Genomic DNA, 23727 nt, shown 5'->3' with positions numbered 1-23727 from the left:
AGAAAAAGGCCCAAGGTATGAGTTGTTACAGAGAGAGTATCGCGGCCGGAGAAAAAAAAAAGATAGGTAGAAGAATTGAAAGCAGATGGTGGAAGAAAGCAGAGTACAGCCTGCCGCCCACATTCAACAAACAGCTTCCGTGGGAATTTGCCTCCGTTCCTCCTTGCGCGTCGGTCACATGACGGCGTCTCCATATTAACTCCCTATCTCGGCAATGGGGAGAAATATTTCCATCATTCATCGTAATTAATCCATGCATCCTTGGTTTGGCAAGTATGGACAGATATGTACTTTCCAAACCTGAAACTCCTATATAATAACGCCCACCGTTTTAGCGCCGGGGTCTCGAACACCTGGCTGATGCGCATCCATAAACAGGGTGCTCTTTTAGTATGGGTGCCAGCAAAGTGGGGGTCAATCGCTGATGCTTGACGATATCTTTCGCGTAAGTTCGGGAACACTTTCGCAGATCGCATAACTCTTGCTCCATCAAAGTGCATATGGCACCAGTAGTCTCAAGAGAATCTCAGGAAGCGCCTGACGTCAGGGTGTTGTCAGAGAGGAAAGAAATTGAAGCAAAGGGCGAGGAGCAAGAGCAGGGTGTGGTCCCTATTCAGAGTCCGCACTGCTTTGTCATCAATCTTTCCCGTGATTACTTTCCGGACCGGCTGTAAGCTAAACCCCGCAACTTTTGATCTTCGTCAGTTGCGCGACTGCTTTTCGTCGTTGTTCATCATACCCATTCCAATGTCATTCCAAGGTCTCATCTCTGGATCAGAATGTGCTGCACCATCAAATCCACTCTCTCAAGTTTTGAAGCACACTGAAGGCGATCGTAGCCTTCAGCAGGTGAGTTTAGATGGGTATCTGCACTTTGCAAGTCGGCGATTCTTAGTCACCTGTAGGACAGACTATCGGGGCCGTCAACATCTAGAGTACGCAAAACTATTTTATTGCATCGTGATATCATCACCAACAGTTGAGCTGTAGCTTCACCAACTTCCTGGAAGTTCGTCATCTATTCCCGCCAATGAACAAGACTTGGCCCTTGCTCGCCAATTCTTTGAAGGAAGCTCTCACGGATTGGTACCCGGATTTTCTATGCAGCATCCTGCTGATCTCGCTCGTATGTCTGAAGCAAATGCGAGATCAGGGATGGGTCAAGCGTGGGCTATGGAGCAGCAGCAACAACAAATGCGGGCCTTCGAAGATTCTGCGAAAGCCGCGTGGGCCACGGAATTCAGTAATGCACCCCAGACAAATTCTTCAGCAGCTCCATTGCAACAGGGTATACCGAGTAGACCTGAATGTATGTCTTGTAGAACACTATCCATTTGACTTATGACTGACCAACATCCAGATCAACAGCGTCCATCTTACATGCAGCCAATGTATGGAAATTCTATGCCAGTGGGCCTGGGGATGTATGGCATGAATAGCCCCCCTATGCAATATGGACTTAATCCAAACATGAATGTTTCCGATCAGGGAAAAGGCAAGGCCAGGGAAGTCGATTTCGAGGCCGCCTTTGCTCAAATCGCAGAGTCTTTTGGACCCAAAGAGGCTCAGACTTCACGTATAGAGGAAGTAGACGATACCGTTGCTAGTCTAGAAGAGGCTTTGAAAAACGCCACCCTCAACGGAGAAAACGAAGAACTTGGTACAGATTTCCAAAAGTTCGTTGTTACTTTTTTGTTTTTCATCTGGCGCAGATTAACTGACCTTTTTCATCGTCAGGGTGTGGGATCACTTACAGAACTCGGAACTTCCGCCGCCAAAGGAAGATATGGCAAAATGGGAGGCTGAATTCTCACAGTTAATGAATGCACAGCGAGACGAACTTGAAGACTATGGAGCAAATATGCAGAAAGCATGGGAAGGAGGTTTGGGTAATTTTGAGGACACCTTTGACCAAGGCATGAAATTTGATGGCGAAGGCATCCCTCTGTTGGGAGATTATACCTTCGGTATGATGAATCTAACTTTATTAAATTGTGCATGTCCGATTGAATCCTTTCTAGAACCAAATAACAAATATCTCGACCCTTCCTCGTCACGCTCGCTTTTGGGAGAAGCAAAAGCACTGCTTGAAAACAACGGGTCATTATCGGAAGCCGCCTTGATGCTTGAAGCAGCAATCCAACAAGGGGAGCTCGGTGAAGGTGGATACGAAACTTGGGTTCTACTTGGTGAAACCAGAAATATGGATGAACGAGAGGACGCCGGCATGCGCGCTCTGCTTCAAGGTGTTAGGAAGGCAGAGGAAAACGGTACTCCAGGGGCAGGAATGCTGGTAAAAAAATTTCTATCCTAATGTTTATGTGGACGCTAACCATTATTCTCTACAAGTCTCTGGCGATATCTTTCACGAATGAATCCTACGATCGCGCATCTCATACCATGCTAATGAGGTGGTTCAGAGCCAGATACCCGGATGTGCAAATTCCCGAGGAAACAATAAGGGCCATCTCGACCAACTCGTCATGGGATACCCATGGCCGCATAACAGAGTTATTCCTCGATTTAGCGAGAACGCAACATGGAAAAGATCAGATGGATCCTGAATTGCAAATTGCACTGGGTGTATTGTTCTACACAAACGCTGAATACGAAAGAGCACAGGACTGCTTTGTAGCGGCGCTTAATGCACGGCCCAAGGTATGGACTTTATTTTGAGCGGATCCCCGCTTGCATTCTAACTCGAACTCCAGGATTATCTGTTGTGGAATAGGCTGGGATCCTCCCTTTCTAATGGCAACAAACCAGAGGAGGCCCTCGGAGCATACAGAGAAGCATTGCAACTAAGGCCAACATACACCCGTGCCATTTACAACGTTGGCGTTGCTTGTGAGCGAATTTAGACTGCGCGATTGTTGATTAAACTCATCTTCATTCCAGGTCTGAACATCGGGGCAGATCACGAAGCCGCTGAGCATTTCTTGAGCGCGTTGAGTCTTCAAGAATCCACTAGCGGGGATACTAGTGATCAACTTTGGTTTACCCTCCGTCGTGCCTTTTTGTCTATGGTACTTTCATATTTAGTCTTGGGCCATAGACGTTATAACTGACGACATATTTCTACAGAAACGCAACGACCTTGCAGATCTCGCAAAGCCTGAAGCGAAGAGCAGCCTTGATATTTTCCGAAGGGAAGGGTTTGACTTCTAGATCTGAGACTGTGCTACATCTCTATTTTTTTTCTATTGTGTGCTTTCGCGGCTTTGGCATTCGTCGAGTAATGACAATCTACATCAATCCTATTGGCTAACCCTAAATATTATTACACACAAATTACACGATACTATATGTACCATTGAAGAGAACCGGCCCGAGGGTTGTCTGGCCCCCTCATGAGGACGAGTCCAATGACTTGCAATTCGCGACCAATTGGCCTCCCTCCCGCCAGGCAGGATTGATGATATCCAACATCTATATAAGGGCGAGACAAAGGCATAATAATGTCCCGGGTACCCCTGTATCTTTTGGTTCATCATGTCTTCCGAAGGCGAGGTTCAAATGTAAGTTCTCCGTCGGCGCTAGCTATATGTCATTTTGGCTCAAGGATTCTGACTTGCGCCATCGCTTGCAGCCATTCAATTACTAGGCCTGCATCTGGCTCTCCTGTTCTGAATAGGGTATCATGTCAAATTACACAAAACAAGGTATTCTTGCAACCCAACCCATGGGCTTTCGAGATGCGAGGTGATTGATGTAACTTTGGATTAAAAGATTCGTGGTGGTGCACAAGCGATGCGTAAGAATTCAAAACAGTTGGGTATTGACTTAGCAGACGCTGAAGTGTCTTGACTCGAACAGTGTATGCTGTGGGGTTGGATGAGAATGATATGAACAAACCGCAGGTGTGTGTCTTTTCGCCAATTCAAGCGGAACCGGAAGACCGAGCCCGTTCTCACTTTTTTGATGATTCTAAATAGATCGGAATTTCTCCGGTTTGGTGGGAAGGTACGCTGATGCTTGGATTGTTTTTTGAGTTCTAGATAAGTATGCTTACTACAGTGTACCAGGAAACCCTTGCAATTCCCACCTTGTACGCATTTTATCATTGTCAAGAGATTGGATTACGAGTTCATTTCCGTCGTTTTTGTAGCTTGACCTTGCGAAACATGTTAAAGAGGGATGTAAGCAGGAAGACCTTGTTGGACTCATCTTCAACACCATTGGTGTCAGGTTAGTCGACACTCTGTTATGAAAGGCTTACGGAGGAACTAATGGGCATGATAATAGTGATGCAATTACAATGGGAACCGATGGTAAATTATCTTTCTTGTTCTTAAGGTGGCTTTGTTTCTGATGGACAATGTTCAGGAATGCGATATTCGTAAGTGCATTCGTTTCAAATTATTCGAGTGAGCTCCAACAGGCGATTAGCCTTCCGAGTCGGGACATCATTGCGGATTCCATTGAAGCGGTCAGTAAATCACTGTTTATACCACAAGCTTGTTTTTTGACTTGACGTGTATCCAGGTCGTAATGGTACGCCTTAGCAATCATCTATACCTTACATTTATGAATGAACCCACTTGATTTAGGCGCAACATTATGACGGCAACATCTCTCTTCCTGGCTGTGACAAAAACATGCCAGGCTGTTTTATGGCTGCCGTTCGACACAACCGACCGACTATCATTGTGTACGGAGGTACAATCCAAGCTGGAGTTAGACATCTTGGTAGGCATATAAATTTTTTTTCTCAACGTCTTTCCAAATAACAGAAATATTACTTTAGATTGTCCATCCATGGGAAAAGAAAAGGGCGGAACTGTGAACATCTCCGATGCATTTGAATCCTATGGTGAATTTGACAGAGAAATTTCCACACATCTTATTCTAACTTTTGAACCTGAATTACAGGCGCTTTCGCCGTCGGAAAGATAACCGACGAGCAACGCTTTGATGTCGTTCGACATGCTTGCCCTGGAGCTGGTGCTTGTGGTGGGATGTACACCGCCAACACAATGAGTTCCGCACTTGAGGTTTGAAGATTTTTTTGCTTTGGTATCGCCTTGATTGTTTTTATTGATAATGTATGAAGGTTCTGGGGATGTCTCTGCCCTACTCTTCGAGCATTCCTGCTGCATACCCTGGTACGCCTGCAAGCATATTAATCGAGCTTGCGACACGCTAAAGCTCAGATTTCCAGAAAAGGTGCAGGAGTGCATTCGAGCTGCAAAGTACCTCAAAAACCTTCTTGCGCTGGATATTAAACCAAGGTTAGCCTTTATATCATTTCTCGATGTATAGGTTATAAATCGCTTCTTGCAGAGACATCTTGACCCGCAACTCATTTTTGAATGCAATTGTCATCATCACTGTCTTGGGAGGTTCCACCAACGCAGTACGTGCCCCTCAACTTCGCCTTGGGTCAAAATTGATGTGTTCTTTCAGGTCCTCCATTTGTTGGCAATGGCTCGAGCGGCCGAGATTGATCTCACTATTGACGACTTCCAAATGATAGCAGATAAAACGCCATTTTTGGCTGATTTAATGTGAGCATAAATCATTCATTGCACAGGATTCACCGCCGACGAAGAATCACACAGGCCATCTGGAAGATATTACATGGAGGACATACACCGCATTGGCGGCATTCCCGCCATTTTGAAATACCTTTTGAATCATACAGACCTGATTGACGGTTCTCAGCTCACGGTGACGGGCAAGACACTGGCGGAGAACTTGGAGGATGTTGCTGAGCTCAACTTTGACAAGCAGGATGTTTTCCGCCCACTCAGTAACCCGATTAAACCTACCGGGCACTTGACTATTCTCAGAGGCAACCTTGCTCCTGGGACCGCAGTAGCTAAATTGACTGGAAAGGAAGGATTGCGCTTCGAGGTCAGCATGCTGTTTTAATTTGCATCGTTTTTTGTATCCTAAGCACCGTTTGAATAGGGGACTGCGAAATGCTTCGATAGGTATGTTCGATTTTTGTTGACTGGCGTCTCTTCTGACGTCATACCTTTAGCTTGGAGGGGTTCTACACTTTATTGGAAAAGGGAGAAATCACAGCCGGCATGGTGCTCATATTCAGATATCAAGGACCCAAGGGTGCTCCAGGGATGCCAGAAATGCTAGGTGCATATGATCGAAGTTAGAGTTGACTTTGCTCCTACTGAATTATCTTTATTTACGAGGTCCGACCGGAGCTATCGCTGGTGCAGGGTTGGCCAATTCTACAGCTCTTATCACGGACGGACGATTTTCGGGTGCTAGTCGAGGATTCATCATCGGGCACGTCGTACCGGAAGCTCGTCTGGGCGGACCTATTGCGCTAGCTAAAGACGGGGACCGGATTGTGATTGACTCTGCTACCCGCCAGATTGACTGGTTTGTGGACGAGGAAGAACAGAAACGACGCAGAGAGGAGTGGTTGGCGTCGGATAAAGGCAAGCTTAATGTAAAGCGCGGTATACTGCTCAGATATGCTCGGGATGTGGCGGTAAGCATCAAAAATATGGATTTCCGAGAATATACATTGATGAGGATATATTTGTCCAGCCCGCCAGTCAGGGTGCTTATTGTGATTGAATAAAAATAGATATTAAAGTCATTGTACAACCAATCTATGCCCCCAGGGATTCAAAACGTAGCTATCATGTGTCGTAGGGTATAACAAAGTCCGTTGGTTATCATGTCGTTGCAAGGTCGTCTAAGAGTATTGAGCATGGGCCTACACGTTGGACGGGACCGTCATTGTATCGACAATATCGTCGTCCTGTGGTCGCGGGGAGGAAACCAGCTTGTTGGACATGATGCTGCTTTCGACAAGGCCCGGGGTACGATTAGGAGTAGAACCGTTGGTAGTCGAGTGTGAGCCATGCCGGGAGGGAGTTGACCATGGCAGGTGGTGGTGGTGGCCGTCCTTTGAATGCTGACGCTCTGGGAAGACATTCTCACCCGGTTTGGCACGGCCAAGGAGTACGGCTGGGTCGGGAGGGATGACGATTTTCTCAGTGGGGATGTCCAAGTCCTTCTCTCTGGGCGTTGCCTTGCCCTGTGCAATGAGCCTGTTGCGTTTCTTGCGGTTGATCCTCTTTCTGAAGTATATAGCGAAGCCTATGACCCATGCGAGAAAGAGGACACCTCCGCAGATGCTGCCGGCGATGATGGGTGTCTTTGCTTTCTTTCTGGAAGGGAGTTAGTTGATGCAGAAGTCGTGAATGTGGTGAGAGCATACCCTCCCAGAGAAGCAGCCTCGGAGGAGCTGACTGCGCGAGCAACGACTACACGGGCAGCGTTATGTAACGAACCTAGGACAGCAATGAGAAAAGGGGAGATTGAGCAAGAGAAGGACTCACTGAATGTTGAAGAGAGAGAGGGAGACATGAGTTGTGGTCATAAAGAGAGAAGCGGGGGAAGAGTGAGCAAGAATGCAGACAAGTGTGGGACAGATCAAAGAAATGAAATGAAAATAGAAAATAAACGAAATGAGAGTTTTGTTGCTACCACCACGATGAGTCGGATGCGCCAGCGTCTGCTTGTCTTGCCCCGCGTCCGCTCCAACTCGCTCTCTACGCTCACTGCCCAGCCACCGACATCCACCTCCCGCCCAGTCCTCACTACTCCCCCCCGTCTCCCCAGCGAGGCCCCCAAGCAGTCTCAGCACTCCCAGCTCGCCCTCACTCAGCCTGCCCCTGCCAACCAGCCCCCGCTCACCAACCCCGCTCCCCTCTCTCCCCCGCTTCTCCCCGCCCTTGTCCATCTCCCAGAGCAGCCGCCCCCCACACATGCCGCAGCCGCCGCAGCCGCCAGCCCCCGCGCACACAAGCGTCAGCGGCTGCGTTACCAGCTCGATGTAGGCGCATATGGCATCCCCAAGCACCGTCCCCACACCCGCGCATACCACTCCTCAGCAAGCCCATCTACGAGCCAGTACCCCCACACTGCCCTTTCAGTGCAGGTCGGGGAAGACTCTTACTTTGTCTGCGACAATGCGATGGGCATCGCAGACGGCGTTGGCGGCTGGTCTCGCTCCCAGACACCCAACCCTGCCCATCCGACCCCCAGCGCCCTCTTCTCCCGCCGTCTCATGCACTTTTGCGCCGCTGAGATAGAGGCCCTCGATGCCTCTGCCCACGACCAAACTCCGTTCCGTCCTGACCCGACTGCCCGCCCCCCTACGACCCACTTTTCATTCACGCACCACCTGAAACCCCGCACATCCTTTGGCCCTGCATCCTACACACCCTTTGCCGTCCCTGCCCCCCCATCAACTCCCGGCCCCTTTTCCTTTTCCGATCTTCAGGATTCACTCACTTCGTCTCTCGAAGAGCTCGAAGAGGGTATCGACATCCTCCGCATCCTCGAGCGCGCATACGATAGCACCGTAAAAGTCCACCATCTTCCCCCCGCCTCCTCATCGATAGAGACTCCCATACCCCTAACCACCGGATCCTCCACCGCTCTTCTCGCCGTCCTTGACCATCCACCTCCGCCCGGTTCCGGCCCTCTCCCACACCATCCTCCTGCTCCGGAGAAGAACTACGCCCTTGGGTCCGTCTACTCGCATTCCCCTCCCGCTCTATCTCCCTCATCCACAGCATCGCCAAGTCTATCTGGATCCGAGACAAGTTCCACTTCTAGTTCGCCATCCCCATCAAGCGCGATACCACAGGAAACAGAGGAGCGCACGGATGCTGGTAGGTCCCAGGATCAGGAGGCGTACGACGCCGTGCTTCGCATAGCACACCTCGGCGACTGCATGGGCATGCTCGTGCGCGGCGACGCAATCGCTTGGCGTAGCGATGAGATGTGGTGGGGGTACAACCACCCCCTGCAGCTCGGCCCCCCTCGACCTTCTCCGTCTACATCTTCATCCACCTCCTCAAAAAGCACTATGCACCCCTCTTCCCAATCATCGTCTTCTTCAAGCACTTCTACCACACCCACTGCTCATGCCCTCCCCACACAGCCGCACACATGTACGCTTCCCGTGCGCTCGGGTGATATCCTAATTCTTGCATCTGATGGGCTGAGCGACAACCTATGGGATGAGGACGTGCTAGATGAGGTCGTCAAGGTCCGCGCGGGGTGTCTTTCGGGGAGTGGGGGTGTGTCGTGTGCGCTGGGTTCGGATTTGAATGGTGTGCGCACAGGGAAACTAGAGCCCACAGAAATGCCAGAAAGCAGCACAACGACCCTGCGCAGACGGGCATTTGCGGGTATGCTTGCTGAAGCTCTGTGCTCGCGTGCGAAACGTGTCTCGGAAACGCGCCCTCCGTCTCATGTCATGTCGAAACGGAGTAATAAAATTAAGATGAAGGAGAGGGGAGGGCGGTTTGGTGTTGATGTGATACCTGAGGAGAGGGAGTGTGAGATTGATGCGGCGAAGGCGGGCGCACGAACCCGAGCGGTGCGTGAGCAGGAGTCGGATGAAGCGTCGGAGGAAGAGGAGGAGGATGAAGTCCCGTTCGCACGGCGCGCGCGACTTGCGGGGCGGTCGTTTAGGGGTGGGAAGAGCGACGACATTTCAGTCGTCGTCGCGCTCATCTCGCCCACATCCCTTTCTTCCACTTCCACGTCTTCTCTATCCTCAAATCCGAATTCAACCTCTACAAAGGCTGCTCGACTGTAACACCTCCCCTAAAATCAACTGCATGAACACGCACACACTGTACCTATAACACGACACGCACGCGATCGCATACCGCATAGATGGAGATGGGTATCGATATGTACGATTAATGGTTCCTTGACGAAATTTTCGAGTTTCTTTTCAAACACCATCCACTAACAAGGATGGTCGGATTCTATCCCTTTGCCTGATAGATTGTATAAATAATGAAAGATTCACTGTATTGCTTATATTCTATCCCCATGCCTAACACATTTTTATGAATGAATGAAAGATGCTCCCTTTTTTCCCTTGTCTGAAGGAACGTTCGAGCGCTTTTCATGTATGGGGTACCTGACAAAAACGTCATAGTCTTGAGCAAACAACATCTCTCCATCTAACCTCTTGAATCCGTCCACAATCGGGTAATGTACTGCACAATCCTTTCTATTCACGGTGATAATCTATGACATTCAGGATATCAAAATCTACGGTTCCCGTGTGTATATGAACCTATCTCCTGAGCTAAAGCGCCCATTCCGAAAGCAGATAAGATAAAACGAAAGGTCACTGGTAAGCCTACAATCCAGCAAGCGGCGCTTCCTGTGCTGTACCCTCCACCTGGAGCTCATGCACACTCGCAAGGCCCACGCCCCGCAAAATCTTGCCGACCGTTTCGCGCTTGACAACCTCAAACTCCTCCGCGCTCTTCACAAGCAGCATCCCAGCGTACCCAAGCGCATTGACGCTCAGCTTGTCGCCCGATTCTGCCAGGACGTAGTTTTCCAGCTTGCGGGGGATGAGGTGGAGGTGCTCTAGAGTGAGGATGACGTTGTAGGACGGGCTGCCGGTGGGATAGTCTGGGTCGTGTCGGATGGTCGAGATGGTGAGGTCGAGAAGCTGCAGGAAGGCGTCTGCGAGGAGCGATTCGAGGTGCTCGGGCGCGTATGTAGGTAGGTGGCTTGGGAACCGGTACGTGTGGCTTGCATACGGCAGTTGCGTGAGCGAAAACGGCCTGTCTAGAAAATTCACAGCCGGAATAATATGCGCGTTTTTTGTTTTGTTGGAGAAAGAAGTTTTAGATACCTTGATGCTCAAGCCGGGTGCGTCTTGCGAGTAGTTCGATTGGGGGTCCGTCTTCGCCGCTGTCTAAGGGTACGAATTGGATGTGTTTATGCGACTGACTGGCTCCGCTGTTATCGCCACCTGAATGGATAGATATCTGAGTGGAAGGAGCGTCAAGCATTCGCCGATCGGAGACTTGCAATTGTAGAATCCAAAGAATTTGTGCCCTTGCTTCTGGGCGGCGACGAGAAGCAGGTACGATTGGACGAGCTCGGGAGGCATCAGTGGAGACGACTGAGATTTGAATTCTGTATTATGACCCGTCAGGTCAGCAAGGAGAGATATTTTGTTAATTGACAAAAAACTGGACCTTTGGTCACTAGCAAAAAGTGGCGGGGGATGACAGCATATTTGTTCAACTAAAAACGAACATGGTGAGTACATGGATTCAATGAATAGAGGGAACAACCAAAAAAAACGGATTACAAGGATAATGAACTCTTCTTTCGACTCTTCATCCGTCAGCTCGCCAACAAGCAGATTCGCATTGTACGGCGGTGCAAATGGATCAAACTTGACTTTCTCTTTCTGGTCAAAGTGGGGGGTCGGGAGCGCAGGCTTGTTCTGCAACGCAGGGCAAAGTCGGATTTGATACTGCGATAACAATCAACGATTAACGATTCCTAAGCCACGACAAGTCCGCTTGAGAGTCGAAGAAGACCACAATCACCTCGACATCCGCCTCGGTATGCCTTTCTACAGTCGATGGAAAGAACAGGAGGTCACCCGTCTTGAGCGCGTTGTCGAAGCTTGACTGTAATTTGGACAGTATATCATAATGCTGCATGGTCGACGTCAGTTGTTATAATGTCGTAAGTAAAGTTGCTGGTGATGGTGTGATTAGATTAGTACGAGGCTGTGGGATGTAACAAAATATAGCGCCAAGCCCGAGTCGGGACGGTATCTCTCTCCCACAACTACGAAAGATACACTCGGGTCCCGACCAGTTCGCGACCCAGCACGTCCGTACGAGGGTTTTCCAGTCCCGTTGCTCTAGACAAATGCAATTGTTACATTGAGCAACGGGGCAAGTTATCGTACACACGGAGAAATATCCTTCGCTCTAGGGCTAGTCCATTTATTTCAATGCCGTTTCGTGATCCTACACATATGTACAACAACGGGTATAAGTGATAGACTAACAGCTAATGTGCACGCAGTAATGAGAACGCAGAAAAATCAGAGTTAGCGGTGGTTAGATTGCCCGTAGGTAACATATAAAAGAAAATGGGCCCGCCCAAAGAAATAGGAAACTCTTTTTCTCCCCACACTTCTATCTCGAGAGATTCTCGTCGTCCTAAAATGAATCCAACACCTCAGCATTAAGCTTGGCCCCCTCTACCGCGATTCTCTTTGGCTTCTTTCATCGTTTCACCCAACATAATTGCTCTCGTATAACATCCGGCCGCTATTAAAGACCATATGGCCGCGTTGGTGCCCTAGGGATATTTTTGTCAACAATGAGATGAACAATAGATGGAATGGCATACCTGATAATAGAGTATACATAAGAAAAACTGGAATAAGAGCAACACAGGCCGGATCGCAAGACTGCGATAGAGCGACATCGACTTTATCGCAGGGAGAGGCAATTCGATGCAAAGAATGATTATGCCCAACAACATCGCAAAGATCGGAATGACAGGAACTTTGATGATCAGGGTGATGAACAACGCCGCACTAGGTGGGGCTCTGCAATGCCATTAAGCTATGTGGTCGGATTACCATTGAAGTTGTGCCACTCACTGAAGACCTCCAGGATCACGCAAGGTTCCGCCAACAAAGTCCCAGAAGAATTTACGGTAGAATAGACCAAAGAATCCACTCCATACGGCATCTAGAGAACACCTTAGAGGCAGGGGATAAAGGGAATGCGGATTTACTCACAAACGCTGGAGGTAACGGCCACCAGGCGGGAGTATTCGTGCCAGATGAGGTTGCCCATTTTGCTTACTTGCTGTTAAAGATAGTGGATGCTGAACTCGGGACAGATAGTAGACTTCCAGAAGCTAGTGTTTGAGCAAGAGAAAATGAAGAGAAAACGAGCACAGCTCGCTGAAAGAAAAGACAGAGAAAGAAGAAGACAAGGACAAGCCCAGAACGGAGAAGAACGAAAGGATGAAAAAGGCCGGCTTCTGCCACTGCACCAGTAATAACTATTCTCTGGCCCTCCAAGCGGACTTTGAATTCTGACAATGATCGTCTCCATTGCAACTCATCTCCCTACCATAACCAGACAATCATTCCTTTGACATTCCCTTCAGATGGTTGTCTTCCACCACCACGACACAGCGATACTGATGTGATCCCAGACGCTCCACATCATCCCTCTTGGGAGCCCCGCGATCTCTACAATCACGTTTATTGATTTCAACATGTTTTGTATTGAACAAAGTACTACATAACCGAAAGTCATCTCTCTCAGTTCTCCATGATCACAAAGTCCAATGTAGGTGGTCGCTTGTTCGGCCTAGCCGGACTACCGTTGACGTTCTAAGCGTGTGGCTTTGCGTTCAAATCTCGAAAGGGCGACAAATAATTCGAAAATACTCACCAGACCCGAATTAGTGGGAGGAGGTTTCCTGGAAGCGAAACGTGACTGTTGTTGTGGTTCGCTCACCACAATCGTAGGAATGGGCGGAACTAACGGCGTCGTGGATTTGTCGGACCTCATACTCGCATCCCTTGAGTGACCGCTGAATTGAGGATCACTATAATAGCTCGGCGCAATCGAATGACGCAACGACGCCCGAGGCGGAGGGAGAGGAAACACCGGATTTTCAAGCGACTTCATCATACCTGCCTCCATTGCTCTTGGATCCCTTTGCATTGGTAAGACTGGAGATACAGCTATCATCGATTTCTCAATGGTCTTCGCGTTGTTCCGCCTGCGTTTCAGAAGAAATCCGAGGAGGCCAACAAGAAAGATAACGGCGATTAACGTTCCGAAGGCAATGCCAACGGTTGCCCCAGTTGACATGCCAGACTTTGACGAATCGGATGCCGGGGCAGTCGTTCTGCAATTGCAAAGTAGATTAAATCCTGAAACGGATTAGATGGCATGCACCAATACTCACGAAGAACTTGGAAGGGCCGCCGCCACGGCGGTAGCACTTGAATTGGGCCCACTGTACGTCAAAATCAGATACGAAATACACACAAAATAATTGAGAAACTAACACAGAACTCTCGGTAGTTGTGACACTTGGGGTCGTCGCAGAAGAGGTGGTGTCAAACACGTTGATGGAATCAAGGTCAATAAATGGACCAGTGTTACTTTGAACATCACCGGAAAGCACCAGAGTGTGTTGTCCAGGACCTAGGTCGCTTTTGTACCACTATATATTCTTAGTAAAGAGGTAGTGCATTCCATGTAGATCGACATACCAGTAGAACCTATTTTGCATCAGCATGACTCGATCTCTGTGTGGCAAACAATGCGACTTACTTGAGGATGGACCACAGATGCCATGCCACCTGAACCTCCTGGCATAAGTTGTGATTGTCCGTCCAGAGTCATTCGAATGTTGGCATGGTCGGGGGAAACTGTACCATAGACGGCGACAGCATCCCCTGAGAAGGTAATGGAGGCCGAAGCCCCAGCAGTACTTGAAAAGCTGAAAAGAATTAGCACTTCAGCATGACAACATTGACAAAAAAATTCAAAGCATACTGAAGTGTGCCATCAGCGAAGGCCGAATTCTGATTCGTCTGCCAATCTGAAGGTGAAGGTAAATATTGAATTGCTGAGTCGTTATCATCAAATGTCTTCTTAATGACGGTGCTGTACATATTATTAGAGCTGGGCTAAAGCGATTTCAATCCCAATCAAATTACCCAGATGTTCCAATTTGGGCTTCAAAGTCGACCCAGTCAATGTCAATTGGGTTACTACCGGTATTCGTCAAGACTGCGGTGTGTTGTCCATAAGGAAGGCGAGATACGGTTCCAAGTAATTGTTGAGTGGAGGGGTCATTTGATTGTGCATTGCCATTTGAAACGGTTTGCCCATCTACGCTAAGGCTGTAGGTACCATAGTTCGACCTGCGACCTCCAAATATCGATAGTCCAGTCCCTTGTATTGTGTATTCAGTTATAATGGATCTACAGCAGGTAAAGGACAAACCAGTGAACGTTATCGTAGCTGTTGCTCCCTGCACCGCCGAAGTATGGTACGAGCCGCCTGAATAAGACTGAAAATCGGTAAAGAATTAAAGATGGATCAACAGGTTGCGTGGAAGGCTCACAGATGCAAGTGGGTCGTTAGAGGGTGTATCAGTCCAGGAACCTGCCGGTAAATAAGTGATAAGAGGAGAGCTGTCCTCAACTACGAAAAACAGTCAACCAACTTCCATGATCTCAAAATGATGGAACCAACACACCTGTCATATTGAAGGAAGCCATCAAGGCCTGAAAATGTCCCTTGCAAAGGGCGGAAGAAAGAACGAAAGGAAAGAGGAGATATGAACGAAAGGAGAGGAAACGCGTTCAAACAGAAACCCAGAAAAACCTGCTCAGCAAGCCATGACAGTCAGTCAACGTACAAGCAAACGCTGAGTGACATGTCCACAAGAGTATATATGGCACATATCACTGCCTTGTTCATTAAGTAGCCAAGATCATTATAATGACATCTTTCGTTGTGTCGACAGATTTTTGATGCTACGGGTGTACGTGAACATAAGTAGACGTAATGGTTACAGCGTGATGAGCACAGATATTCCACAGATGTCAAGAGTCACCGGATTTGGAGAAATGTTCGGAACGAAGACTTGCATCTGGGGAGAGTCTGTGCTAGTCCTGCAGTTGAGAATGAATCGAACAAAAGAATGGCATTTCTGCATGGTGGTCGTTTTGTGTTTTGCGATTTCTGCCATGGCCCCCCGATCATCCCGTCAAGTTGGATGTCCGCGATCATGAATCAATTGTGCCGGGACCCGGGGTGTGCTTGAGATTTTGAAACAGGTGACCCTGGGTGACCCTGTCACCAGAACTACCAGTTGTGCAAAACGTAGGTTGCAAGGGTAAGTAGGGAATTGTGCAACTTTCGTACCGTTTCTTGCCAAGGAGCACAACTTACAAGGGAGTAACCAACTTTAACGTAGCTTGTTTTCGTCGGTTGTCTTTCCTATGCGTCATTCACACTTCCAGCATACAAGAATGCCGCCGATGTGTTGTGATTGCGAAATTTGAACACTTCCCAAGCCATTTCCGTAGCGAATAAGCGTTATCCTTAAGGCAGGTACCTATCAGTGCAATCGTGGATCATCCACGATTGCACTGATAGGTCACCCTATGTGGCTAGAAGCCCTTTCCCTGGTGAATATACTATCACACCTGTTTCTAAAACCGTGGCAGATTAAGACTCTTCAACTGTTGTTACTAGTACTAGTGCCCTGTGAAGTTGTTGCAGGTACACGTACCGTGACTGAAATACTATTACTACTTAGCAACATATGGCACATATAACAAGATTGAATTAAATATTTAGACAGTTCTACTTGGAGAAGCAGAAATTCTTTCGATGTCCGTAATAGACGAGAACTAGATGTTGGCCGCTCGCAACTGCAAGATTGGTTAGCTAGTACAGAAACGATTGCCCTCTGTTCCCGTTCTTGAGTAATACTTCTCACGTAACATATCCTAGTTTATTTCCTGTAATAGAAAGTGTTTTATATCAACGTCGGGAAGGATGTGATTAATAAAGGGAATTGCTAATCATAATGGGAACCCTCACAGTCTTTAACATGTAAGTTTGGTCTTACTTAACATAAAGTTAAGTAATTGGAATTGGCTGCCCCTTTATAAGTGGGGTAGGAAAAGCTTCATCCAGACTATCCCAAACAATCATGGCCTCTGGTGACTCTGTAATTTATATCATAGCTGGCGCAAATCGCCCTCGTGGTATAGGTAAACAATTTTTCTTGCCTCAAATTAATCTTCACTAAACGATACCTGTAGGTTATGGCATGACTTCATACATACTCGCATCCAACAAGGAAGCCTTTGTCTATGCCGGAGCGCGAGATCCTGACCAAGCAATCGCTTTGCAAGAGTTGAAGTCAAAGTACCCAAATCGACTCGCGATTATTAAATGCGTTGCCGGGGATGTCGCAGGGAACCATGAGGCAATGAAAGAAATCGACAAACGTCATGGTCGGGTGGACACTGTAATAGCTTGCATGGGTAAGACGGTGTGTTTTAAGAGCTGCTTTCGAATATGAATCTGATTGGTTGTGCATTTCACAGGTGTTGCCAATGCCTTTGGAAAAGTCAACGAAGTAACCCTCAGTGATATGGAAAATCACTTTCTGGTATGTTATGCCTGCTCCTATGATTGACCGCTCCAACCCACTCACCACTGTATAAAAAGGTCAATGCGATGGGTCCTATTGCCCTCTTTCAGGCTGCTTATTCGCTCCTTAGAAAAAGTTTAAATCCACGATTTGTTTCCCTTGGTAGTAGCGGAGGTTGTATCAGTGGAGGATTTATCGAAAGTCCCGTTGGAAGTGTGTGCTATGGAACTAGCAAAGCAGCACTTCATTGGGCAACACGTAAGATTCATTTTGAGAATGAGTGGTTAGGTGAGCACAAACCAAGGATTCGTATTGTATAGCTATCTCACCATCTTGAGACCAGTGGCATTCCCTTTATCTCCCGGCGCGGTGGGCACAGATATGGGTAAGTTGAGAATTCAACTTTTTTTTCTTCAAATTCTAATTTGGCAAAGTCGACAACATTGTTGAAGCCGACAAAACGGGAAATTTTCAGCGCATGATAGAAAGCATGCCTCAGCTATCTGCAGGCAATGTCGTTGAATCACTAGTCAAAATCATAGATGGCTCCACCAGGGAGAGAAATGGCGGAGAATTTATGCATGTAGATGGAACCAAGCTCCCGTATTGGTAAAAGGTGAACGGTTTCTTCTATTCTTCTGTCAAGTAGTTTTCAAGGTGGAAGTAGTTCGTAACAAGTCAAAAGCGGTTGTGTATATTTTTTGATCACATGATCGTGAGTGATTGCCTTGCCAAATAAGGGTAGTCAGGGATTTCACGCACCGTGTTCAGTTTCAACCACATATCATAGAGACCACTGTTGAATAAATCCTTTCCTCTCCTGCTCCCCTGGTGCCTTAAGAATGGGAGGGCTGCTCAATTAGCCCCTTGCAAATCATGATTCTCCTTTTAATCTCCAGAATTGACGCTAATGGAGTGCAACAGTTGTTCAACATCAGCCAAAGCCTCGCACCGAGGGCTGTTTTGATACAAGTCCTTGTGATGACAGTCTTGTCAGTACGTTAATATCTTTATGTATGCGCTATATTCTGCTAAGAATCATATGGCAAAGATTTTCACGATAGTAATGTTCAATTTTTTACGACCCAGTCACAAGGTATTAGAAGTCATCGTACACCTACCTTCCTGTCATCTTTCATTTATGCTCGGAAACCCTAAGGCTGTTTATGAACCCAAGGTCAAATATCACTCAAGTCATAAAAAACCTCCACGCATCTCAGACTCATTCTGCGGCTGGATCCCACCATTATTGCACAATCACGAAGCCGAACTCTTCCCTACTATCGGCCTCGATGCTGTTGTCTTCCTTCGATTTCTTCATCTTTTGAGATGGCTCTTCACTCTTATCTCTGTGATAGGATGTGGGGCTCTCATTCCTCTTGATTTCTTGTACTCACTATCTGTCAGACCACCCCAGTATGACCTCCTCAGCGCTATGTCCATCCGAGACGTTCAAGGTGTTCGTCTTTACGCGCACATTGGTGCAACTTATATTTTCACTTGCCTTCTTATCCTTTTTATACATCACCACTGGAAGGGAATATACAGTTTACGGAAACATTGGCTCCGGTCAGCTGAATACCAACGCATGTCTCACGCCCGGACACTTTGTATCACAAATATTCCACCGCGACGTCAATCCGATGCAGCTCTATTTAAGATTTTTCAGTCAATGCAGCTGCCATACCCTGTTACCTCAACTCGCATAGGCAAACATGTCGGGGAGCTTCCACGTTTAATAGAACAGCATGACGAAGCGGTAATTCAGTTGGAAGAAGTCGTTGCAAAGTATACCAATGGAGGAAAACCGTCCAGTCACAGACCAACCATCATCATTGGAGGATTTTGCGGTCTTGGAGGGACTCGCGTGGATGCTATCAAATACTATACGTAAGCACATAATTACACCATCCTTGTTCATTTTTCACCTTCTGACTTGCTTTCAATTACGAAGGTCGAAGGTACGCCGTGCGGAAGGTGCGGTCCAACAGTACCGCGCACAGCTTGATCCAAAACGCACAGAGAATTATGGGTTCGCCACAATAGCCACCATTCCTCTGGCTCATGCTGCTGCTCGAGAACTAAAAGGAGAACACCCTAAGGGTTTAACATTCAAACTCGCTCCCAACCCCAGAGACATCGTATGTTACAAAGTAGTTTGGATTATCCGCTTTCTTTTTCTTACATATCCTTGAGATCTGGAGCAATATAGGTCTTTCAAAACCAAGCAAACAGTTTAGACGAACCACAGGCTTCCTGTTGATGATGTTTTTCAGTGCCTTGAGCCTTTTCCCCCTATTTCCAATCGCTTCTCTAGCAAATCTTGACGCTGTGAGTGTATACAGGACCTTTTTTGGCCGATTAGTGTCTTGAATATTGACTAACCTAATCCATTCTCGCCAGCTTGCTGCTTCGGGTTATATACCTTTCCTTCGGACCTGGTCACACAGTTCTCCCATCTCCTACGCATTGGTCTCTGGACTTGCCCCGCCTATCATTGCAGCTTTTTTCAATTATTTTTTACCACGGCTCATGCGTTGGTTGTCGAAATACATGGGTGCACCTACTCATACAAACCTCGCTAGAATTGTTATTGCAAGATACTTTGCATTCCTAATTGTCAGCCAATTGATTATTTTTACCATTCTTGGGGTGATTTTCCGTGAGTTTGAACTCACTTTTGTATCTTTCAATGATCCTTGCTAATTTTCTCAAAACACGATGGCAGACTCCGCACTGGAAATTGTGGAAGCTGTACAGAGACAAGGCGCTAATTTCAAAACCATTATTGAAAACCTTGACAGTACGTTGTGTTCTTATTGATAATTCAACAGAATAACAAAAGAACTTGTGCACGGAAAGAACTACCAGCGAGAGTAACACGGACCTACGTGGATCAATCGTCCTTTTGGCTCAAATGGTTTCCGTGTGTATATACTTTGCTTGGCTTTTCAAAAGCGCTGATAATTATCAGTTTGCAAGGATTTTTCGCCATTCTCAACTTGTCTCAGCTATTCAACTTAATATGGCTTTCCGTCAGAGCTAGGTTGGTAAACACTGGCACTATACATCTCCGACTCATGTTGCCGTCAGAATCCACGGACGCACTCCTAGAGAGATTCGAGAGCACACCAAACCCCCCGTGTTTGACTACGCAATTCAATAGTATGGAATATGTACTTGATTCCTGTCTGATGTATTGACGCTGGATTCCGTTTAAGCTCTAGCCTGGTAAATAATTTTACCGACGTTCGCGGCGATGTTTCACTAATGGTGACTTGAAGCTTTTTATGGCTACTGTGGGTCTGCTGTTTGCGCCACTGGCACCTTTGGTGACATTAGCTGCAGCTATTGTCTTTTGGTTGTGCTCCTGGGTTTACAAATACCAATTAATGTATACCTATGTCACGAAAGTGGAGAGTGGTGGTGTGAGTGATATTTCTCTTAGGTACTTTACACATTGACTCTTTCCCCTTTCATAAGCGGATGTGGAATGTAGTTGCAAATCGGCTTATATTTTCCGCAATGTTCATGCAGTTTATGATAATTCTCAGTAAGTTATTACACTTCGTGAATTAGCTTAATTAGTCAACCGATCAATTTACAGCCATTGGTCTCCAAAATCAATTCAAATCTTTGCAACTCGTCGCGTCAATCCCCCCTCTCGTAATTCTCCTTCTGTTCAAATTCTACCTGAATAGGAAGTTTGCCAACAACTTCCAGTATCACTTACCAGAACATCAAGAATTCTCAAGAGCCGTCGCTCGTTCCCAGCAGTCTAGCACTAGTTATAATCTTGAAGATCGATACTGCCATCCAGCTCTAAAAGCCGTACTTTTTACACCAATGATTCATTCACATGCGTTACCAATTCTACGCCGACATTACGAAGGCAAAGGCAACGAAAACGAAAAAATCTTAACCCGAGGAGTCAGCAAGAAATCCCAGAACGTCAAGATCAAAGGTGTTAATAACGATCCGATAGTAGATGGAGTAGTCTTCAATGTTGTTCCTAAAGTATGCTTTCCATCATCTAAAAATTTGAATATGCCGGAATTGATTTATATTTTTGAGTATTCCCTTGAATACGACCCTGAACAATACAAACATGATGAAGACAACGCTTACTACGACTATGATCACGGTGCGGTGCCCTCGGGTTCTCGTAGTGCTTTAGAATTGCGGCAACCATCATCCAGACACGGAAATGAAACCTCTTCGAGGGGGGTTCGATTGTACGACCCTGGTCTAACTGTGAGACCAATTGGGATGCTGAGTGGTGATCACCATGAATCGACAAATAGAATGTACGATATACAAGCTATGAACTTGTCACCTGCCCTATCTTATCAACCATCCGATGTCCCAAGTCACGACGTCCAACCTTCGACATACCAACAAAGACACCGTACCAGAAGAAACGATGAGTTTACTCATGATGGCATATCGCCCGGCGATAAATCTCTTCCGCCTGTGCCGCCGGGGTCATAGAACCGTGACAAATGTTGGCGATAGCTCATGCAGTTACCAAAGTAATATTGGCCACCCTTATTTCCCGGTGATCAATGCTACCACTACCCAATGGCTGACATTGGTAGTAGTTCTGCTCTGTGACGTACTTATAAGACTTTGATGTATTTTTCATATTTCTTTATCATTGTAGAGTATATTTTTCTTCGCCTTTGAATGTACTTATGGTAGGCATCTTGGCATTCATTCACTGTAGTCTGCATCCAGGCCTGCGGCAATCTGGTTTTCAGGCTGATTTTACAAGGATGAACTGGCAATGTTGACAGAAGGCAGCTTTGGGCTCACACCGAAAGATAGAACATTTGCTCATGTTGAAAGAGAATCTATGTAAGTTAATGTTCATGCATACGAGATATTTACAGTACCAGGTCCGCGCTTTTGACTCTAATTGCCTTATAAGTACCGGTACAACATCGGAGGTCTTAGACTTGAACTTTGAACTCAGGCCATGTATTTATACCAACTACCAACCACCAGCGCTGTAGCATTTTCAGATTTTTGCGTTGACCACAGCAGGGACAGAATCTATACCCATCTCATACCGGAAGCAACCCAAGCTAGGGCCAACTTGCGAGGAGCATTGAAAGAATGCAAACGGTCCGATCATGACGAAAAGGACTTCTTAGGTCTCGTGAAGGTAGATCTTTCTGCTTCATGTATGGATATTATGACAACAAATCTTTAGGCAATTGAAGAATATCTACCCTATATCCGAGCGTTGATTGAATGTGTCGCTCATGACGATATTGGATTGAAGAATGAACCCAGTATGATTTATTGCCGCGCATATCTATCTGTTCGAAAACTGATTCACTAGATGAATGTAGAATTTGGTTGGCGAACGACACTCTCAGCAAACCTGTTCAATGCACCCAAGCTCGACTTTCCCGGATTGTACGCAGACTACTCGTTCACTCTGCTGACCTATGCCTTTGCTCTTTCTAATCTGGCACATTCGATCGTGGCTTCGGTGGGGCTATATGAACTCGATCGTGCCATATCAGACTTGGAAAGAAAGTCAAAGGAAGACAAGCTCAACGTTGCCGTCGATTTTATATGCAGGGCAAGTGGTGTGTTCACTTTTATTAGTGACAGCGTTCTGCCGGAATGGGAGTCTTCTCGCGGCAGCCCTCCTGGATTCCATAGGCCCCCCGACCTCAGTCGTGAAGTCATCAGTGCTTTATCGAAGTCGGTCAAATTTTGTCTCATGAAGTTAGAGCATTACTCAATCTAAAAATCAGGATGTCACTCGCAGACGCCCAAACCCTGGCTATCAGACGATTGCTGTCGAAATCAGCCTACGACAGCAACGTCGCACCAGGTCCCCCTTTACCTAAATCCCACCCGCCACCTGCGCTCCTCGCGAAGTTACACATTGAATGCACCTCTTTATACTCTTCCGCGCGTCTTTTGGCCAAGACACCGGGGGCTAGCAAGAATGCATCTTCCGGGCATTCAGTTAAGGACGTTGCGTCGGATTTGCGTCGTTATTTAAGTAATCAAGCGTCTCTCCATAGTGCGCTATCGCATAAATGGCTCGGTGTGGATGCAGGGGAAAAAGGCGGTACCGATAGAGGAGGTGAAGCCGTAGCCTTCCTGCAGTGGGCCAAAAAGGAATTGGAGGACATCAAAGACGGAGGCAGGCTCGTGTCGCTCGGAAACGGAGAGAAGGAGAAAGAGGAACTACGGAAAAGCGACATTAACAACGAATTAACGAATGTTAACGTGTTTTTCAAGTATTACAAGAAAATGAACGATACTGTGAGCAGCTTCCTCTGTGATTTTTTCCACTCACACTGTATATTCACAATGCCATTGTGGCGGTTAAGCTTCATTTCCAGCCTGTTCCAACGCAGAAGGATCTGCAGTCTCGCATTCCTGGTGGAAGAATTGCTTTGCCGTCGAAGCCATTTACGCCCCCAATTCCGGCCTTTGGTCCTGGATCTCTGGAACATGCGTGTCGACAAACGGAGCAACTTCAAACGTTAGATCATGACCTCCAGGACGGACGAGAACGTTCACCCGAAGCAGAATTGCCCAAGTCTACAGGAAACTATGCAGGGGCGGGCTCCTATTTCTAGGATGTATTGGTGTCAATAATCATTGATCCAAATACTATCTCAATCTTATCAATGTATTATCACCCTTCTCATCTGGAAGAACATGAAAGCCATTTTACACATATGTTCGTACATTACACTA

The 23727-nt window shown here is 47.1% G+C and overlaps 9 protein-coding genes across 9 annotated transcripts; 6 read left to right on the top strand and 3 right to left on the bottom strand.

Moving 5' to 3' along the window:
* Nucleotides 1–500: 500 nt before the first annotated feature.
* JR316_0002002 (Peroxisomal targeting signal receptor) lies at nucleotides 501–3168 on the top strand (the record flags this gene model as incomplete). Its single annotated transcript, XM_047887797.1, has 10 exons — nucleotides 501–618; nucleotides 761–849; nucleotides 991–1309; nucleotides 1361–1676; nucleotides 1738–1967; nucleotides 2022–2293; nucleotides 2350–2658; nucleotides 2712–2847; nucleotides 2899–3026; nucleotides 3085–3168. The coding sequence occupies 10 exons, from the start codon at nucleotides 501–503 to the stop codon at nucleotides 3166–3168; spliced, it is 2001 nt and encodes a 666-aa protein (XP_047752720.1).
* A 324-nt stretch (nucleotides 3169–3492) lies between these two features.
* JR316_0002001 (Putative dihydroxy-acid dehydratase, mitochondrial) lies at nucleotides 3493–6549 on the top strand (the record flags this gene model as incomplete). The annotated part of the gene is made up of 23 exons (XM_047887796.1): nucleotides 3493–3518; nucleotides 3590–3662; nucleotides 3730–3754; nucleotides 3817–3860; nucleotides 3936–3963; nucleotides 4026–4048; nucleotides 4109–4188; nucleotides 4246–4271; nucleotides 4327–4339; nucleotides 4390–4429; nucleotides 4486–4494; nucleotides 4551–4689; nucleotides 4748–4813; nucleotides 4873–4994; nucleotides 5054–5105; nucleotides 5162–5231; nucleotides 5284–5356; nucleotides 5407–5507; nucleotides 5562–5856; nucleotides 5914–5936; nucleotides 5987–6096; nucleotides 6156–6460; nucleotides 6520–6549. 23 exons carry the CDS (start codon nucleotides 3493–3495, stop codon nucleotides 6547–6549), a joined length of 1773 nt encoding a protein of 590 aa, XP_047752719.1.
* A 142-nt stretch (nucleotides 6550–6691) lies between these two features.
* Nucleotides 6692–7347, bottom strand: JR316_0002000 (uncharacterized protein; the record flags this gene model as incomplete). Its single annotated transcript, XM_047887795.1, has 3 exons — nucleotides 6692–7148; nucleotides 7199–7271; nucleotides 7320–7347. 3 exons carry the CDS (start codon nucleotides 7345–7347, stop codon nucleotides 6692–6694), a joined length of 558 nt encoding a protein of 185 aa, XP_047752718.1.
* Nucleotides 7348–7474: 127 nt separating this feature from the next.
* On the top strand, nucleotides 7475–9595 carry JR316_0001999 (uncharacterized protein; the record flags this gene model as incomplete). Its single annotated transcript, XM_047887794.1, has 1 exon — nucleotides 7475–9595. One exon carries the CDS (start codon nucleotides 7475–7477, stop codon nucleotides 9593–9595), a length of 2121 nt encoding a protein of 706 aa, XP_047752717.1.
* Nucleotides 9596–10153: 558 nt separating this feature from the next.
* On the bottom strand, nucleotides 10154–12644 carry JR316_0001998 (Diadenosine 5',5'''-P1,P4-tetraphosphate phosphorylase 2; the record flags this gene model as incomplete). Its single annotated transcript, XM_047887793.1, has 11 exons — nucleotides 10154–10593; nucleotides 10661–10723; nucleotides 10756–10947; nucleotides 11010–11058; nucleotides 11126–11293; nucleotides 11370–11480; nucleotides 11971–11996; nucleotides 12042–12138; nucleotides 12190–12391; nucleotides 12446–12536; nucleotides 12587–12644. The coding sequence occupies 11 exons, from the start codon at nucleotides 12642–12644 to the stop codon at nucleotides 10154–10156; spliced, it is 1497 nt and encodes a 498-aa protein (XP_047752716.1).
* Nucleotides 12645–13120: 476 nt separating this feature from the next.
* Nucleotides 13121–15088, bottom strand: JR316_0001997 (A type blood alpha-D-galactosamine galactosaminidase; the record flags this gene model as incomplete). The annotated part of the gene is made up of 10 exons (XM_047887792.1): nucleotides 13121–13192; nucleotides 13254–13716; nucleotides 13777–13827; nucleotides 13880–14037; nucleotides 14148–14316; nucleotides 14373–14483; nucleotides 14537–14774; nucleotides 14826–14892; nucleotides 14947–15026; nucleotides 15082–15088. 10 exons carry the CDS (start codon nucleotides 15086–15088, stop codon nucleotides 13121–13123), a joined length of 1416 nt encoding a protein of 471 aa, XP_047752715.1.
* Nucleotides 15089–16548: 1460 nt separating this feature from the next.
* On the top strand, nucleotides 16549–17608 carry JR316_0001996 (putative oxidoreductase C24B10.20; the record flags this gene model as incomplete). Its single annotated transcript, XM_047887791.1, has 6 exons — nucleotides 16549–16609; nucleotides 16661–16885; nucleotides 16949–17013; nucleotides 17073–17283; nucleotides 17339–17380; nucleotides 17430–17608. The coding sequence occupies 6 exons, from the start codon at nucleotides 16549–16551 to the stop codon at nucleotides 17606–17608; spliced, it is 783 nt and encodes a 260-aa protein (XP_047752714.1).
* Nucleotides 17609–18667: 1059 nt separating this feature from the next.
* Nucleotides 18668–21486, top strand: JR316_0001995 (uncharacterized protein; the record flags this gene model as incomplete). The annotated part of the gene is made up of 7 exons (XM_047887790.1): nucleotides 18668–18885; nucleotides 18950–19136; nucleotides 19192–19332; nucleotides 19399–19657; nucleotides 19724–19798; nucleotides 20603–21012; nucleotides 21070–21486. The coding sequence occupies 7 exons, from the start codon at nucleotides 18668–18670 to the stop codon at nucleotides 21484–21486; spliced, it is 1707 nt and encodes a 568-aa protein (XP_047752713.1).
* A 487-nt stretch (nucleotides 21487–21973) lies between these two features.
* JR316_0001994 (pH-response regulator protein palC) lies at nucleotides 21974–23606 on the top strand (the record flags this gene model as incomplete). The annotated part of the gene is made up of 5 exons (XM_047887789.1): nucleotides 21974–22162; nucleotides 22211–22292; nucleotides 22353–22713; nucleotides 22767–23286; nucleotides 23355–23606. The coding sequence occupies 5 exons, from the start codon at nucleotides 21974–21976 to the stop codon at nucleotides 23604–23606; spliced, it is 1404 nt and encodes a 467-aa protein (XP_047752712.1).
* Between the last annotated feature and the right edge of the window lie 121 nt (nucleotides 23607–23727).

The sequence above is a fragment of the Psilocybe cubensis genome, chromosome 2, assembly GCF_017499595.1.
Source record: "Psilocybe cubensis strain MGC-MH-2018 chromosome 2, whole genome shotgun sequence".
NCBI classification, from domain to species: domain Eukaryota; kingdom Fungi; phylum Basidiomycota; class Agaricomycetes; order Agaricales; family Agrocybaceae; genus Psilocybe; species Psilocybe cubensis.
This window is presented reverse-complemented; position numbering and strand designations above follow the sequence as displayed.